This window comes from Myiozetetes cayanensis, unplaced genomic scaffold (genome assembly GCF_022539395.1).
Source record: "Myiozetetes cayanensis isolate MyiCay16 unplaced genomic scaffold, myiCay2020 scf21, whole genome shotgun sequence".
NCBI classification, from domain to species: domain Eukaryota; kingdom Metazoa; phylum Chordata; class Aves; order Passeriformes; family Tyrannidae; genus Myiozetetes; species Myiozetetes cayanensis.
Genome location: NW_026087423.1, coordinates 5,542,505 through 5,560,000, shown reverse-complemented (window position 1 = coordinate 5,560,000; position 17,496 = coordinate 5,542,505). Strand labels below are relative to the sequence as shown.

The 17,496-nt window shown below is 61.8% G+C and overlaps 2 protein-coding genes across 2 annotated transcripts; one reads left to right on the top strand and one right to left on the bottom strand.

Moving 5' to 3' along the window:
- Nucleotides 1-82: 82 nt before the first annotated feature.
- Nucleotides 83-2,932, top strand: LOC126641621 (somatomedin-B and thrombospondin type-1 domain-containing protein-like). Its single transcript, XM_050318526.1, is given in 7 exon segments — nt 83-564; nt 1,280-1,435; nt 1,438-1,461; nt 1,580-1,670; nt 2,097-2,270; nt 2,622-2,742; nt 2,831-2,932. Coding segments are annotated over 6 exon segments (759 nt in total). The 5' UTR covers nt 83-356; the 3' UTR covers nt 2,728-2,742; nt 2,831-2,932.
- A 64-nt stretch (nt 2,933-2,996) lies between these two features.
- LOC126641620 (thyroid adenoma-associated protein homolog) lies at nt 2,997-17,456 on the bottom strand. Its single transcript, XM_050318525.1, is given in 32 exon segments — nt 2,997-4,479; nt 4,596-4,801; nt 4,885-5,151; nt 5,612-5,794; nt 6,002-6,240; nt 6,425-6,631; nt 6,752-6,977; nt 7,095-7,334; nt 7,477-7,711; nt 7,830-7,980; nt 8,247-8,447; nt 8,641-8,745; nt 9,032-9,175; nt 9,563-9,714; nt 10,197-10,382; nt 10,656-10,822; nt 11,017-11,177; nt 11,311-11,420; nt 11,515-11,667; nt 11,764-12,460; nt 12,835-13,032; nt 13,441-13,577; nt 13,873-13,957; nt 14,476-14,582; nt 14,585-14,626; nt 14,808-14,934; nt 15,171-15,293; nt 15,486-15,634; nt 15,971-15,998; nt 16,280-16,366; nt 16,570-16,747; nt 17,340-17,456. Coding segments are annotated over 32 exon segments (5,667 nt in total). The 5' UTR covers nt 17,444-17,456; the 3' UTR covers nt 2,997-4,207.
- Nucleotides 17,457-17,496: the final 40 nt, after the last annotated feature.

Below are 17,496 nucleotides of genomic sequence, written 5' to 3'. Positions count from 1 at the left end.
CCTGCAGGTGGGGGACGGTGCTCCCCATCGTGCCAAGGTGGTTCTCCCGGGGGAGCGTCAGCTCCAAGCCAGCAGTGCGCCATTCACAGGTGCTCCCAGGCAGCTCCAGGGCTGTGTTGTCCCGTGCACTGTGCTTCATTAGTAATCCTGGCTACTTGTGCGAAGCCCTTGCCCTGCCGGGATGGCGAGGGGCGGTGGAGCAGAAGGGAACGGGCTTTGTCCCCCCGCCCAGCCCGGGGGCGGTGCGGCACGGCCGGAGATCCCAACGCTGCCACCAGCGCAGCCCTCGCTCCTCATCCAGCATCCAGGGGGTGCGGGGCAGAGCCGTCCCTCGGCGCTCGCAGGCTCCCGGTGCCATGCGGGGCCTGCTGCTCTGGGGGGGCTGGCTGCTGGCCACCAGCTGCCTGGTGGGTGCCACGGGCAGCTGCCGGCACCGCTGCTGCCCGGGCAGGAACAACGCGTGCTGGGCCCCCGGAGCCCGCCGGGCTCGCTGCTACTGCGACTCGTACTGCCAGAGGACGGGGGACTGCTGCCAGGACTACCACGCCACTTGCCGCCGCGCCGGTGAGTGGCACAGGGGCTGGGGACACCCGCCTGGGCTGCTGCTCTGGGTGGTGGTGTTTGCTGGTACCTGTTGGCCCCTGCTTTGAGCGGTAACAGGATGCATCTGGGCGTGCCGGCTGGGCTGGATTTGTAACAATATCCGAATTTTCCCCTTTTCTCCACACTGGATGTCCGGCTGGTCCCAGTGCAATGAGAGAGCCCGCAGGGGTGGCCTCCGGTCTGCAGCTGACAGTGGCGCTGTCATTGCAAGCCTCAGAGTGGTCAGTGTGGGGCCCAGCAGGACAAACCCTGGCAACACCGCTGCCGCTGTCACGGGCAGTGCCTTGCACTAGCGACACGGGAACCGGGGGCTGTGCTGGGGGTGCCAAACAGGGATCGTGGGCTTGAGGGTGCGGAGCCAGCCCGCCCTGGGCACCCAAACCCGGGCAGGCGGTTGGCTGTGGCCCCCTCGACAACTGCAACAGTCAGCCCTTCCTAATCTCCGGGGAGATTAGCGGGGTCCCAGCTCAGCGCGATGCAGCACAGGGATAAAATCCTGCGGAAGCGACGCACAATGTCCCTGTGCTGGCGGGGGTCAGGGGAGAGGGGCTGCTGGGGTCACCCTGGCCCTTGTCCTTCCTCCCCTCTCCCCCTCCCCTGCGCTCCTCTTTCCCCTGTTCGTGACGCTGAAGCTCTCTCTTTTCCCTCTCCTCCATCCCTCCTGCTCCCCCGGCAGCCGTGGGCTGCTCGGTGGGGCCCTGGGGGCCATGGAGCGGGTGCAGCTCCCCGTGTGGGGTCGGCAGCAGGGCCCGCAGCCGCCAGGTCACCGTCCCGCCCCGGCACGGAGGGGAGCCCTGTCCTGACCTCAAGCAGCGCCGCGGCTGCCTGGGGAGCACCCGACCTGCGGGACGGCCAAAGGTAACGTGGGACGCCTGATGCCCTCGCCCGTGGCCGACCCCATGTGCCGCCGTCCCCGCTGCCTGTCCTGGGGTGTCTTTAATCATCCACATGCCCCTCACGGCTGCTCTTCTGCCAGAGGTAGCCAAGATACTCCCCAAGTCCTTCAGCTGGGACTTCAGGGATCCCTGGCGAAGAGCTGGGCTGCCACTGCCGGAGGAGCCCTCTGGGTATGTGTGGGGTTGGGATCCCTCTGTGCCCCCCTGCAGCCGTGGCCCCTTTGCAGTCCTCAGACCCCGGACCTTTTTGTGCCCCCCAGCCATTACTCTTTTCCCCACCCTAAACTATGGCCCCATTGCACCCCCATACAAATCCATGGCCCTTTGCACCCTCCACCCTCAAAGAGCCATTATCCTGCTGCCCCAAACCATGACCCCTTTGTACCTCCTAAACTCATGGCCTCTCTACACCCCCTCAGGGCCAATTACCCTTCTCACCTCCCCAACCATGGCCCCTTTTCCCTGCCAAACCCACATCCCCTTTACACCCCCCATCCATCAAAAACCCCCAACCTCTGCCCTACCTTCCAACCACCATTTCTCCTGTTTTTCCCACCATTTCCCCTCTTTTTTTCCCCTGTTTTCCCCGCTCCCCAGCTCCCCCCTCCCCAGCTACTGCGGCTATTTCCGCCTGACGCAGGTAGGACCCCCCTGCCGTGGGCAAGGCTGGAGCCGCCGGCTGCACCGGGACAAGCGGGTGTGCGTGGAATGCTGGGGGGGCCTGTCCCACCACCATCCCCACTGCACTGGACATGGGCTGCAAGGAGCCAGGTAGGTGGTAATTTGGGGGGCGACACGCCCAAATGGAAGAACATCTTTCCATATCCCTCAAGCACCTACCTTTTACATTCTTAATATATTCATATATAAAACTACTATAATATGCCATAATATACCATAATATTATAAGATAAATCAATAATGTAGACTTTAAATTGGTAATATAGAGTATAAAAATAAATATACTGTAAATAGAATATTTCAGTTGGAAGGGACCTACAATGATAATCTAGAACAACTGCCAATAAGTATTCTTATATGCAATATAAAACTACATATAATTTTTAAATTATATTTAATTATTTGTGGCACATCCCAGTTCTTAACAATTTTCCCTTCCAGGACATTTTGGGTGGCTGCCTCTGTGGTGGGGTGTCAGGGCTCGTGGGTGCAGGAGGGGCTGCAGGAGGATTGTGTCTGCTCCCCACCCGCTCTCATCTTCGTGTAGGATCTCCCTGGGAAGGTGAGCTGCTATGGCACCACTCCATGCTGGGGAGGTCGGGGGAATGAAATAAAAATGTGGTGTGTTTTACAGTTTTATACTTCTGCAGGTTTGCTGCTCACCCTTGGATCCGACTCCCTGTGTTTACCATTAAATATTTTGTTGAAGAATGGGAAGAAAATCCTTCTTATAAAGATTAAAAATAAGGGAATTGCTGAAGTGTGGTGATTAATGGTAGAAGAACATCACAAAGAGGTTAAATGTGGGTGAGAAGATGATACAGCAGTGACATGATGTCATGCTCAGCCATGACATCATGCCATGCAATCAGCTGCCATTGGCAAGCAACATGAGGATGGAGCGTCCTTCCTGTGTGTCTGAGATCACTCCCTGGAGTGAATGTCGGGTGAGCTGGGCAGGGCGACTCAGCTTTGTGCTGTGGTTTGCAGACAGGAATGAAACAGAGACACCCAAAACCTGCATGTGGGTGATGGTGCCACAGGGCATCCAGTTCCAGCTGTGGGGCTCAGCAGCTCCCACTGGAGGGAGCGAGGCTGAACTGGGTGGTGCTGGTGCCCCTCCTCACCCAGCATGAACCGACCTCGCTGGTGGGGTCCCTGCTCCAGCCTTGGCCTGCAGTACCACAGCCTGTGGTGGGAGGATGTGCTGTGCCAGGGCTGGCTCCTGCCAGGCTGGCCGAGGGAGGAGGGAGCCCAGGGTGGGGACAGCCCCAGGTCTGGATGTGGGAAGGAGAGGGCAGCTCATGGAACAGCTGCCCCAGCCTCATGCAATGGGACTCTGGCTGCAGGATGGCAACCAGCACCCATCCCCTGGGCAGCCCCAGTGCCTGCAGAGGACTGTCAGCTGCCCAGCTCTCTGTGGAATGTAATGAGGGGGGTTCAGCCAGGCATTGGGTTGTCACCTCCCCATCAGCTGCCTATGGCCATGAGGCAGGGTGGCCCCATGGGGCTGGGGGCTTGGGGCAGGGCTTAGGATTTGGGGTTCCTCACTGCAGCCAATGGCTGTTACCCATTTGCTGCCTCAGGATGTGTTTGGCTCCTGCTGCCTGTCGCAGCTCTCTCTCACACCACCCTCCTGGGCAGGGAAACTAAAAGGCTTCAACACCGGGAATGTTCTTGGCCTCTTTATTTGGGATGAAATCCCAGGTTGGCCGTGGACGAAAACACTGGTTAAAAAAACAGGTGGTGGGAGCTGAGGAGCACGAGGGGATGTGAAGGCTCTGGCATGCAGGGCCCCCCTGCCAGCCAGAGCCAAGGGCAGGGATGCCACGGGCACAGGCCAAGGTGATGTTGCACTGGAGTCCTCAGGTGAACAGTTAGAAAACACTGGGAACAAAGTGAGTGCGTGTGATTCCCCTGAGTTAAACCTCCGAACCCGCAGGCCTGCCTGGTGGCCAGAGAGAGCATCCAGCAGAGAGGGGTGTGACTGCAGTGTTTCGTGTCACACCGCTGCACGCCAGGAGGTGTCAGGCAGTCCCAGATGGTGGTCCCAGCTCTCCTGGTGCATTGCCCTGACTGGGCACGGGGGCCAGCCCGTGCTGCACCAGCAGCCCCTGCACCAGCTCCAGTTCCTGCTCCAGCTCCTGGGTGCTGCAGTCCAGCCCTGGCACAGTGGTGGCACCTTCCTCCAGTACCTGCAGCACCCGTACCACCAGCCGGGCCCTCACCAGCAGGACGGCCACGGCGGTGTGGAGTTTGGCACAGCCCAGCGCCTTCATCCCCCAGCTGGCAGCAGTCCCTGTGGAGAGAGAGAGGGTGAAGGAGCCGTGAGCATGGTGGGGTCTCTCAGGGAAGAGCTGGCCTGGGGATGAGGACACCAGCTCGCTTGTCCTGGGGGCTCCACACTCGCCATACCTCGGCTCCAGCAGTGCTTGCAGTACCGCAGTTCCTGCAGCACACCGGGGCCTGTGGCTTCCAGCCAGTGCAGAGCCGAGGCACGGAGTGGGCTGCCAGCAGGCACCTTCTCTAAGAGCTGCATCAGGACAGGGAGCAGCTGCTGTGCCAGGATGGCTGGCTCTGCAAAAACGTTGGGTTCGTCCTCCTTGTACAGGCTGGCAGCTCTGGGGGGAAAGCCAAGGCATGAGTGAAGCCAAGGGCCAGCTCCGAGGTACCACGCACTCCTCCATACCAGCCCACAGCTCACTTGTTGGCCTCCAGCTCCTCCACAATGCTCCTGAGATCTAAGATGGGGAGGTGCTGCAGCAGTGAGTTGAAGGTCTCAGGGTGCTCCCCGAATTCTCCCAGAAGGAGCTGCAGGAGGCTCTGGAGCCCCACGTTGTCCTGCACAAAGGTGCAGCCATCTCGGAGTGGCTCCCTGGGGTTCTGCCGCAGGAGGCTGGCGAAACCTGAGGCCTGGTGCCGGACCTCCCGCTCCTCATCTTGCAGGAGGTGAATGGCCATGTTTATCAGCCTGGGGAAAGGGAAGAGAAGGACACTGCACACAAAGTATCCCAGCCTGCCTGGAGGGGAGGAAAGCACTCATAGTCTCTGTGAGTCCCTTAGGGACTTTTCTCCTGGACTGTGAAAGGCACAACCAGCACTCAAGAACTTGCAGCTTGGGATGGCAGGGACGGTGCCAGGGATTGAGGGACCCAGCAGTGTCATCTGCTGCTCATAAGGGAAGGGCTGCTTCTATTAAAATGCCAACCACGCATTTTTTTGTAGGCTGCAAGCTTTTGGGTGCCAGTGATTTTTGAATGAGTGGGGTTTTCTTCAATGAGTTTTTTGCAGGGGACACCTTTTCCAGAGTCAATTAACCTGCAGCACGCTGGGGCTGCAGGGAGCAGTGCTGCTGGGAACGGGGCTGCAGCCATGGGGCAGCACCGCTCCTGTTAAGTGCAGCCGTCCCCGGGGATGGGCTCAGGACCTACCGCAGAGCCACGGGGACGAGCGAGGGCCGAGCAGCTCGCAGGGATCGCCGCACCACAGCGGCCCCCGCCGTCTGCAGGGAGCGGGCGGCCGCCAACCGCAGCACCTCGCACGAAGCAGAGCGGCTGCACTCCTCCAGCGCCGCGCACCAGCGCTCCACCAGCCGGCCGTCCTCGTCCCCGAACCTGCCAGAGGCCAGGGAAGGAGAGGGAATTCAGACACACCTTCCCGCTCCAGCCGGGGGATCAGAGTCCACCAGCGGCGCTGAGATCACAGGACTCAGGTGCAAAGCTGTGATTTATACAAGTCATGGCTCTGTTTCCACAGCCATGGACTAAGTCCACCCAGGACTAAGAATCTGCTGGGTGAGTCAGGCAGCAGCAGGGACCTACCAGTGGGCGAGCAGCAGGCTGGCAGCACACAGCGCCTGGAAGAGGAGGTCGGGGCCAGGACACTCAGCCTCCACCATGTGCAGCAGCATCTCCAGGCATGCTGCCCAGGAGCCCTGGAGCTTGTGGGAATCTTCCTGAGACCATGAAGACGGATCTCTGTAAAGATGCAGCAAAGCCTCAAGGTACAATCTCAGGAACTCCTCGTCCCTTCTGTCTCGCAGCACCGACTGCAAGCTCTCCTAGTTGACAACAGGAAAGAAGGTACATGGTTAGTGGTCCCAGCACTGCGGGGTGTCAGCCAGGCAAGTGCCCCACACCCACACACCCTCAGCCTGGGGAACACTGTGCTTCTCAGGGATCCCATCTGTGTGGTGCACTGGGGACCCTCTGCTTTATGTGGTGACTTTTTGAGCCTTGTCATACCAGCAATGTCAGCCCAAGAGCCTTCTCCAGCTCCTTGCATGTTCCTCCCTCCCTGGCGACCACCCAGCTCAGGATGGCAAGCTGGACATCGGGATTGGGCTGCTGGAGAAGGGAGCAGACAGCAGCAATCTGCTCGCTGCCTGCCAGCCGAGCTGCCTCGCTGCACATGAAGTGGGCCATGGTTTGGTGGAGAACAGCCAAGCCAACCTGCAATAAAAACCAGGATTCCCCTATCAGTGCTCAGCCTCGAGCGAGCGGTCCTTGCTCCCCGCCCAGGCTCACTGCCAGTCCGGCCATGGCCGTGATTTTCCCGGCAGGCAGCAGTACCTGCGGCTCGGCACAGCCTGGCTTTCCCCCCCGCAGGGGGCTGCCCAGCTCGGTGCTGATGGAGTCACGGATGTGCTGGGCAAAACCAGGACTGAAGGATGCAGGGAGGAGGGCGAGGACCTGGAGGAAGGCAGCGCGGACGAGCGGGCAGCGCTGGGCAGGGGTGAGCAGCCAGCCCCGCGCCTCCAGCTGCAGAGCCACAGGGCGCAGCACCTCGGCCGACAGCCTGTGGGGAGACACAGCCTTACCACAGGCAAAGTGCCGGGCTGGCAGTCCCTTCTGTGGCCAAAAAGCTGTGTGACCACAGGGGCTGCAGGTGGGGGGACAGCCTGGCACCACTCACCCCCCGGTGCCCGTGGCAGAGGCCAGCAGTGCCTGCATCTGCAGCAGGTGCCCATGGACAGCGTTGTGTGAGCGGATCCGTCCAGGTGCCGTGGGGAGCTGCTGGGCAAGCTGCAGGAGGAGCCCATGGCGCTGGGGTGGTGGGACAACAGGCACCAGGACCTTGGCAGCCATCGCTCGCACGGCGTAGATGGGGCTCTCTGCCAGTCCCAGCAGCGGCCCCAGGAAGGGAGCAGAGAGGCTGTGGAGCAAAAAGGCACCGTGTGGTGATGCTCCAGTCAGAGCAAAACCCCCTGACAGCCAGGGCCACCCCCACCACCACAGGATCCCCTCCCACTGTAGGAGCCCTTGGCTGAGGCAGAGCATCTTCACTGCCACCCTACCTGCTGGAACCATCAGCGCCAGGATGCAGCTGGGCCAGGAGGGTGAGGATGGCGTGGAGCGCGGGGTGCAGGCGGGGCTCCCCTGGCATGGGCGTTGTGGCCACCCTGAGCTCATCCAGCAGCACAGTGCCCAGCTTTGGGTGCTGCCCGAGGAAGGCGGGCAGGCTCACCCCCTCTGCCGGGCAGCCCTCCCCGTGGCTCCGGGGCTGCCCCAGCAGCCGGGACGCGAGGGCGCCTGCAGGGACAGGGAATGCAGCGTCAGGTCCCATCCAACCCTGCCTGACCCCCTGCACCTCACCCCAGCCGGGCTCTGAACCCTGAGGGGTGTGGGATCTCTCCCTGTCAGTACTCACTGAAGAGCTGGATGGCCGCATTCCTCATGGCCCAGCACGGCGAGCCCAGGCCCCGCAGCGCCAGGGCCATCATGGGTGTGGCGTGGCACAGCACCGCCCCGCCCAGCCCCGCGCCCCGCACCAGCGTCTGCAGCACGTGGAGGGCACACACCTGGGGAGAGCGCAGGGATCAGCATCACTGGGCAGGGAGGGCATTTGTGCTTCCACGGGAAGGAAAGATGGTGGGAAAAGACAGGGGAGCCAAGGGGCCAGCAGCTCTCAGGCTGCTGGGCTGGGCAGCACGGTGAGGGTGTGGGTTTTTGCTCACTCTGAGGTCTCCATGCCAGCACTGGGTACCTAGTGCGGCTCCCTTCAAGGGACCTTGTGCAGATCACCCTGTCCCCAACATGTTCCAGCAGCCAGAAGCCCCAGGCTCACCTGTGGGAGGTCGAGGGTCTGGTCCCAGTCCTGTGGCAGTGCCGTGGTGGCCAAGGCCAGCAGTGTGTGGATGCAGCGGGTCAGCAGCGGCCGTGCCTGCGCCGGGGCCTCCCCGCTGACGATGCAGAGGAAGAGCATGGGGAAGCCGGCGGCACGGCGCGTGATCGAGCTGCTGCGGGGTCCGCTCAGCGCCTCCAAGCCCTGCCAGAGAAACAAAACCCACCTGAGATATGGCTGGAAACCTGCTGCATGGACCCTGCAGCTGCCCCGCAGTGCCCTGCACCAGCATCTTGGCTGCCACAAGGGTGCTTGCCCCAGGGAGTGAGGACACAGGGAAACAACCCTGGGGCTCCCTGGGGCATGAGGGAATCAAGGGGCACAACGAGCACAGTACCTGCTCCAGCATGGCCTGTGGGATGGCCTGCAGCTCTGCATCCGGGTGGTTCAGCAGAGCAGCACAGAACTTGGTGAAGCCCATGCTGCAGCCCTCCACTGCTCCCTGCGGCAGAGCAGTGTCAGGGCCCTGCACCTCAAAGGCTGCACTTGCCAGCCCCCCACAGCCCCAGAAACCTCTTTGCAAAGGGGAAGAAGAAAGCAAGAAGACATGATTGTGTGGAGATATGACAGGGTTTGGCACCGGGATCCCAGCCAGGGGCTTCCAGCTGTCCCCACGTCCTACCCTGGAGCAGACCCTGCCCTGCTCCACTCGCCCTCCCTCCATCCCAGTGAGGCCAGAGCAGGGACAGGGCTGAAGGGGCAGGCAAGAGGTCAGGACATGCTCTTACCCAGTGCCGGCACCGCAGCAGGATTTCCTGGAACACCCTGCTGGCCATCTGCAGGGTCGGGAGCTGCAGCAGGGGGCCCAAATCGGCAGGCAGTGCTGGGGCCAGCAGCAGCTCAGCCAGGCCCCCCAGGAGCAGCCCGATCTCCTGGGAAGAAGAGGAAGGTCAGCAAGATTGGCATAGAGGAGGGTAGGCTGTGAGGCTGTCAGAAAGGAGCTGGGATGAGCAGCTGCAGGGCTGCAGCCTGGGTAGCCCAGCTGTGCCACAGCTGGGGGCTGTCAGTGTCTGGGAACCAGCTGGACTTCATAAGCATAAGCAGGGAGGGGAGGTGCTTTTGGGAAAGTTGGTGGTAGCATCTTCCCTAGAAGGGGTGAGGATATGTGTGAGAGCTCTGAGGTAAGGACAGATTCCCCCGTGTTCATCCCCAGCAAGGCTGAATGCCCCAAGGGGAGGTGAAGAGCAGCTGGGGTGGGCGGGATGGTGAGCACCATGCCAGGCTGCCCCTCTCCCACTACCATGGGGAGGGGTACCTACCTTCACTGACACCCAGCAGCATGTCAGGATCAGGCTGTGCTCCTCTGACAGGAGGACTGAGTCCCCCTCCTCTTCCTCCTGCCCCCGGTCCTTCCCCAGCATGATGAGGGAGCCGATGGCATTCCCCATCTCTGCAAATGATGGGGCAGCAGCTGCAAAAGGGAAAGCCTTGTCTGAGCAGGGTGGTGTGGGTCAGCAGGAGGGGGTCCTGCTGGGATTCAGGAGGAACCCCAGTGGCTCCTGCTCTGCCATGTGCCCCACTCAGGGCTGCAGCTGCACTTTGCCCACTACTCTTCCAGCTGCTTCCATCTTGCAGGTGCCTTGCTGCTTCTGGAAGGCTTTTGCCTCTACATGCAGTTAAGAAAGGGACCCAAAGCCAGGCATTAGCCATTCTGCTCCTGCAGCTTCCGGGATCCTCTGCCCAACACCTGGAGCATCCTTGCCCAGGTGTCCTGCTTTGGCCTTCACTCCCTGGCCAACCTTCTGTGCCCAGCCCCAGCACTGTCCCCTGCTAGAGACACTGAGCCCAAAGCAACTGCATCCACCCAGGTTGGAGGGCTGCTGGGTCAGGAATGGCTGTGATGGAGGTGTCAGTGGTTCCCAGGGCTGGTTCCCCCCATGGGGACATGCTCACCTTGCTCGTTGGCACCAGGGCCTTGCTGGCTCTGCAGAGCACCCAGGAGGAAGGAGGTGATGTCTCTCACCGTGGTCACGAGGCGGGTGAGGAGCTCCTGCCAGCTCTGAGCCAACTCTGCTGCCTGCATGGAGACAGCCACCTCCGGCACCTGGAGCAGGCACCTCCGCAGGGCTGCGATGGCTCCTGCAGGACACCCAGCTCTGGTCACTGTGGTGCCAGCACAGCCCTGGCTCTCCTGCCTGGGCCCGTGGCTGATGTGGCTCATGGGCAGGGGAGAGAACAGGGCCCTGCATGAGGGGCGTGTCGGGCAGGGGGAATGGCAATACAGGGAAACTGAGGCAAGGATGTGGCACCAGCACACGTGGCCTCAGTCCTGCCTGTAGAGTTCCTGCCTGCTCTGATTCCCAGGGATATGCTGCAGGAGCTGCTCCCTGCCCTGCCAGGCTGGGGCCGTACCGTGCATGGGTGCGGTGGCCGCTGCCCGCAGCAGGTCCTGACGTGCCACCGTGTACTGGGCTTGCAGCACGTGGAGAAGGTGCTGGGTGAAGCACAGCCCTCGGCTGGGCAGCGTCAGGGCTGCTTCGGCCTCCAGGGCCAGGCTCTTCATGGTGCCACTGTCTGACCTGGGGCAAGAGGCAGACACTGCTGTGAGGACCAGGGAGTTTCCTGCTCATTTTGTGCCATGATGTTCCTTCCTCCCCTGGTGCAGGCTCCTGTGCCCCAACGCTCCCCACTGCAAGGCACCAGTGTTGCCTGTGCACTCTCGGGGGTTCTGTGCCACCACAGGGAGAGGCGGGGAGTGGCCAGGAGCTCGTACTTCTGCAGGATGGTCTTCATCAGCACGGCTCCAGCTTCAGCCTCCTGCACTCGGGGGCTGCTCAAGGTGTCCTGGGCCAGCTGGAAGAGTTCCAGGGCGATGGGCTCGGGGAATGTAGCAGGGAAGTAGCGGACAAGCAGCTCTGAGGCCAAGTCTCTGATCTGCCAGGACAGAGAAGAGGTGGGGGGAAAGTGGGACATAGGAGGAGGGAAAGCATGGTTGGCTTCCCCTCTGAGCATGCTCGAGGCCAAGGTAGGCATCTTTATGACCTCCCCTTGTCTTTAGGAGGCTCACCTCATTAGTGCTGTCTTGCAAGCAGCTCAGCAGTGCCAACAAATTGGGCTGGGAGAAGAAGTCCCAGCAGCCTCTCTGCTTGGCGTAGCTCAGCAGTGTGGCCATGGTCCCTGTGGTGGGGACATGTGGCAGTGGAATGGCATCGTCAGGGATCATCCTCCCCACAACCCAGGGTGATGCTCCAGGCAGGTCTCCCATACTCACGTGGGGGCTGGCCTTTCTTCCTGTCGGGGCTCCAGGTGTCTGTGCAGGTCTCCAGAACAGCAGCCAGGAGGAGCAGAGCCGTCTTCTTCCTCTGGTAGTTGGAGCCTGGGCTGAGAGAGGCGACGCTGAGCTGCAGCAGCCACTCCACGAAGCCTGCAGGCAGAGAGCAGGGCAGTGAGGGATGCTGGGCTGGGCACCCACGTGTGGATCCCCTGGGGCTGTGATGGAGGTGCTGGGTGGCCGTCTCACCTACTGCCTGGTTGAGCTGCCCAGCTCCCTGTCCCGGCTCGGTGCCTCGTGGCACCTTCCCCCGCAGCTGTGCCAGTGAGCTGTCCCGCAGCCGCACCAGCGCCTTCCTCACCGCTGCCTGCAGCAGCTGCCGGAACGAGGAGGAGTCGCAGTTGAGGTTGAGGGGCAGGAACTCCCTCAGCAGCTGCATCTCGGTGCTTGACAGGGGCTGGTTGGTGCTGGGGCTGCAGCAGAGGAGGCCCAGTGCTGCCAGCCGAACACCCTCCTCGCGGGCACCCAGGCAGCAGGAGAGCCGCTCCAGAGCCTCGTCCTGCAGCGGCAGAGCCCCCGCCACGCTCTTCTGTGCCTTCAGCAGCGAGACCCAAGCCCGGAGTGACGCCGTGTCCTGGCCACCAAACTGGACGGCCAGCGGCTCCTGGGTGGCCGGGAGCTGCCGGAGGGTCCAGGCGAGGAGGTGGTTGGCAGCGTTACTCTGCAGGATGGGCAGGGGGGAGCGCAGGGCCTGGGAGAGCAGGGGTAGCCAGCACAGTGCCCAGCGCTCCACCAGAGCCGCCTCTGTGCCCCGCTGCCCGTCCTGCCACTCGCTGCACTGCTGCCGCACCAGCACCTTGTAGACCTCGGCAGCAGCAGGACACAAGTGGTTGGTGGAGAGGCAGCTCAGGAGGTGCTGCGGGAGGTCCGGGTAGGCATCCAGCACCTGGGAGAAAGGCAGGTGACCCTCATCTCCCTGTCAGTCTTAGAGCTGCATATGGCAGGGACAGATCTGGGTACAGACCGCACTGTGGTCACCCCTGCCACTGACCACCTCAAGCTGCTCTTGGCCAGCTTTAGGTGGGCACCAACAGGCAAAGCTTTCCCTCCCACTGGCACTGCCTAGGCATGCACTGCTGTAGCTCACTACCTGAGGGATAATGTTCCTGGGGTGATGCTAAAACAGCCCCCCTGGGTGGAAAGGCTGCCTGCCCACATGGTGGAGCTGGGTAGAAGGTGACAGGCAGTGGACAGAGGCTGAGCCTCCCTGGCAGCAGTGCCAGCTGGGACCAAGCCTCCCTGTTCCCCTGCCTTCCCTACCTGCTGGCTGCCCATGTAGGGGACGATGGCACACAGGGGCACATATCTTGCTTTAATCTGCCATGGCATTGAAATCACCCTCTGCAGGATCTGTCGGTAGAGGGATCTCTCCTGGTCCTGGAAGTGCTGGCACTCAAGGTGGTAGATCTCCAGGAGCAGTCGGAAGGAGCTGTGGATGAACTCAGACACCCCTTCCACCTGCAGGAGAAGGACGGCAAACACAAGAGGTTAAGGTGGGCTCCCTCTCCTATCTTGATTTTCCATGGCTGTGGACTTTCAGTCTTGGCTGGTAACCCTGGGGTTAGGAGCTGGGGATACTGGGGATGGCAGGCAGTGAGCCAGCAGTGTGGACAGGCTGGGACTGTGCTGGTGGGTGCTGCCCTAGGGCAGGTGAAACAGTGGGACATGGGACCTGCAGAGCCTGTGTGTGACAAGTGCCACACCCTCAGCAGAGTGGGTGCCCCTGCCCCGGCAGCCACAGGCCAGGGGGTGCATTCAGCTGAAACAGGCAGGGGTGTGCTATGGGCTGGGGACAGCGGCTGTGCCGGCTGAAGGAAGGGCTGTTCCTGGCTGTCATGGTATGGCCCTTTGGCACCCTGGCCTTACCGGGGTCTCAGCATTGTCCCACAGCAGCTGGGTGACCTGCTGGAGCAGCTTGGTGTCCTGGGCCAGGACGCGGGTCCCCGTCAGGTGCCAGATGGCAGGAAGGCTCTCCCGCAGGCGCTGCAGCCACAGGGCACAGGCTGCCAAAGCAGAGAGCTCTGCTGCAGCCCTTGCCCCCAGACTCGCCTGCAGCACAGCTGGCAACGGGCTGAGGGACCCCTTGTGCAGGGGCAGCAGCTCCCCCATTAGGTAATGAGAGCCCCAGAGGGTGTCCACAGGGCTGGAGCAGAAATTATTAGCAGCGTCCAAGTCAGCTACCAAGATCCAGAAAAGCATCTTCCCAGGGAGAAGACGAAGCACATGGGAGCTCTATGCACCACGAGCACAGTGAACCTTTCAGACCTCCCCACTGTGGCAGGGAGGTTCACCTCCTACCTTGGAAGCAGTAGTAGTGGCAATCCTTCTGCTCCTTGGTGAGGGCACACACAGCAGGAAAGACCACATCCAGCAGCAGACAGGCCTGTGGGAGCACAGTGGCTCAGGGAATAGGCAGGTGCAGGGACAGGCTTTCCAGGGTGAGAGAGCCCTGCTGTGAGACAGGCAAGGAGAGTGCTGCCTGGTTCTCCTGCTCTTTCAGCAGCTTATTGCTCACTTTCACTCCCTGCCTGAAAGTCCTCAGCTTCTGAGGACTTGGGAAAGGCTGGAGGTGGGCAGAGCTGGATGCCCCTGTGCTCTGCAGGGGCAGCTCTGGGTTTATCCCATGGGACCATGGGGTGAAATACTGCTTTGCTTGTGCAGGGGCTACTTTTGGCACTGCTTGGTTTCTCAGTCCTCCGGGAGAAGGAAATCCCTGCTCAGATGTCTTTGGAAAAAGCAAATTCCTGGCTAATTCACTGTGCTCAGTGGGATGCACAGAGCTGCTGGTGTGGAGCAGTGCAGTCTGGCTGTGTCCCCCAGGGATCCACAGACCCCATCAGAGGCTGTCAGCTCTCTCAAGGGCTCTCTCAAGCCCTGGCTGCTGGGTTTGAGCTCTCCTACCTTGTGAGGGAAGCCCTCCAGCTGGCAGCTGAGGATGTCCGTCTTGCAGCATGTCAGCAAACCTCTGGTGAGCACCAGCTTCTCCAGCCCATCTGGTTCCAGGACAGGGGGACCTCCACTGCCAGCTCCCCAAACTTCAGCTCCCCACTGCCTGGTGGAAAACAGCTGCACTGGATGGCAGGAAGGTGGCAAAGCCAAATGCTGCTCTGAGGGCAACTACCCTGGCTCATCCCAGAGTGGCCATGGGAGATGGCTGGAGGCAGCTGGGACTCCCAGACCCCGAGAGACAGACACAGTAGAGTCTGGCTTAGCACCAGCCTCTGTCCCCTCACACCCACCTTGGCTGGGGAGCTGGAACAGGGTCAGCATGGCGCTGGCCCCACGCTGGGGCTGTGGGGCCGTGTTCACCAGCATGCTCAGGGCTGTGCCTGCCAGCAGCCTCGTGTCCTTGTTCGGGGCCTGGACTTGCAGGGGAGGCAAAGGCACAACTCAAACCACCCTTTAGAACCAAACCCCATTTAACTGCCTCCTGCATTCCGCTGCAGGCAGCTACAAAGGATGCCTCAGACATGCCAGACACTGGGCTGCCTCTTCAGGCTTCCCTTGGGGAGGGGAATGGGGAAAGCACCTAGGAAGGATGGCATTGCTCTGCTCCTTGGGACAGGCAGCTCTATCCCTCTCAGAGCCTTACGTACCTTTCCCCAGGCCACCTCCAGCAGCAGTCCCAAGAGGCTCTGCAGGGTCTCACTCTTCCCCTCTGCGCTCCACACCAGGGGGGCCACGTCCTTTGGCAGCGTCTGGAAGAGCTGGAGGCAGGCCTGGAGCAGCAGGAGGGACGGGTGCCACAGGGATGGCCATCAGTATCCCTCACCTCCGAAAAAGCAGTGACGTCCCAGGAATGGCCATTCAAAGCGGCTCGATGTGTTACACCCCTCCTGGACACTGCTGCCAGTGCCCAGCCAATCCTTGCAGGTACTGATCCTTCTCCTGCTCTGAAATCCAGCTCTTACCTTGATGCCCAGGTAGCCCCAGGTGCTGCCGGGTGCGGGCTGGCTCTGCAGCACCCAGTGCAGGGTGCTGGCCAGGCGCTGCAGCAGCAGGGCCAGGTTCTCCTGCCAGTACTGCCGGCCCAGGCTGCTCTCCTCCAGGAACATGCACACTGCGGGCAAGGGGACAGCATCAGTGCCCTCCCAGCACTGTCCTCACAGCCAGCCCTGCTCCCCCAGCTCAGCCAAGGGCTGTGGTGCTGGTAAGTGAGGTGGGAGCGGGACTGGGATGACGGGGATGCTTTGGCTTGTCTGGTTTTCAGCTGTCCCAGATGGGTGGGCAGAGAATTCGGTGCTGTTGGGACCTCTGCAGAGATCCCACAGATGTGGCTGATCCCCTCTCCCTCTCCCATGAGTGCAGAGGACCCAGCCTGGGTGGGCAGGGGATGTCCCGTGCACTGGTGGTATGGGCTGGAGAGGCCCCCAGAGGGGAAGGAACAGAGACTGACCTGACTGAAGGTCCCCAGGAGACAGCACCTGTAGGGGCAGAAGGACAGCTTGTCCCACCTGATGCCATGCTGAGGCTCGGTGCCTTGGACAGGAGGGTCCTGCCTGCGCCAGAAGCTGCCCCAGGGATGAGCAAAGGGCTGGTGTGATGGGCAGCCACATGTTGCCAGCTGCAACCCAGGGCAAATCCACAGAATGGTGGGAAGTGAAAGGAAGGACCCCAAGCAATCCCAACCAGGAGGTCCCTGTCACTGGTCTCCACCCAAGCCCCCGTGAAAGTCAGTTCCACCGCACAGCTGGGGTTCTCTCACCTCTCCCTGCAGTGCCAGGCCGGCCAGCAGCGTGCCCACCTCCTGGGCCAGGAGGGCTTCCTTTCCCACCGCCAGCTGGGTCACCATCTGCTGGGAGACACCCTGAGTCAGCCACTGTGCCCGGACCCCCAGGAGACACCAGCTTTAGAGTGCTACCAGAGAGCCTGCAGCATCTCCAGCAAGGATGCTCTGCTCCAGAGCTGTGCCAGGGGCAGGCAGAGCGGGGCGAGACCTGCGCTTATGGCCAGTAATTGCTCTGAAGTCGCAGCCCAGCTGGTTGTGTTACAGACCTGTTCTAGTTTCTGGAAGGAGCTGGAGCTGCTGGTTGCCTCCATCTGGAAAGCCAGGATGCAGCGGAGCAGGGGTCGTGCCTCTGCCTCATCCAGTGCCTGCAGACCCTCGCTCAGCACCCGTGTCAGCAGCAGAGCCTCCTCCAGGTGCTTCTCTTTGCATCTCTTGGCAGTACTCCTGGAACAGCACAGGGATGGGGTGAGGATACCATGGCACGGTGGAGGTTGTAGTGGGAGGGATACCCTGGCTCGGTGGGGTCTGGGGTGGGAGTGTCCCAGCTCAATGAGGATTGGGGTGGGGGTGCCCCAACTTGATTAGGATTGGGTGGGGGTGCCCCAGCTTGGTAGGTGTCAGGGTTGCAGAGCCCCATCTTGTGAGGCTCCCCTCTTCCAACTGCACTCAGCATTGCACTGGGGGAAGCGGGGATCGGGTGGGGGAAGCGACACGAACTCCTCAAAGGTTAGAGCCTGCAAACCCTTTGTGGGGTGGGGCGGGTGGTGCGGAAGGACACGAAAAATCCTAAAGACTGCTGCCCTGCTGCTACAAAGCAGGCTGAAAGGGATTAGGGACACGTGGGGGTGGATCGAACTCCTTGTTGGGTACCGACCCTCTCACACTCCCTCCCTGCCGACCCGCGCCGGGGGGATGCTCGGGGGGATGCCGAGATCCGCGCCGGGCGATGCACGGGGGCTCCACACCGGAGGTTCCCCGACGGACCCGCAACCGGGGGGATACCGGGAGCTCCCTCCCCCGGGGCCCGCGGTCTTACCCCGCGAACTGGCGCAGGCAGCGCAGGCAGGACAGCACCGGCGGGGCGATGCCCAGCGTCCCGTAGAAGGCGGCGCAGGCCCGCGCCTCCCGCTCCGCTCCCATGGCCGGGAGCGCCACAGACCATAGAGCTCTCCGGAGCTCGGGCGGGCTCCGCC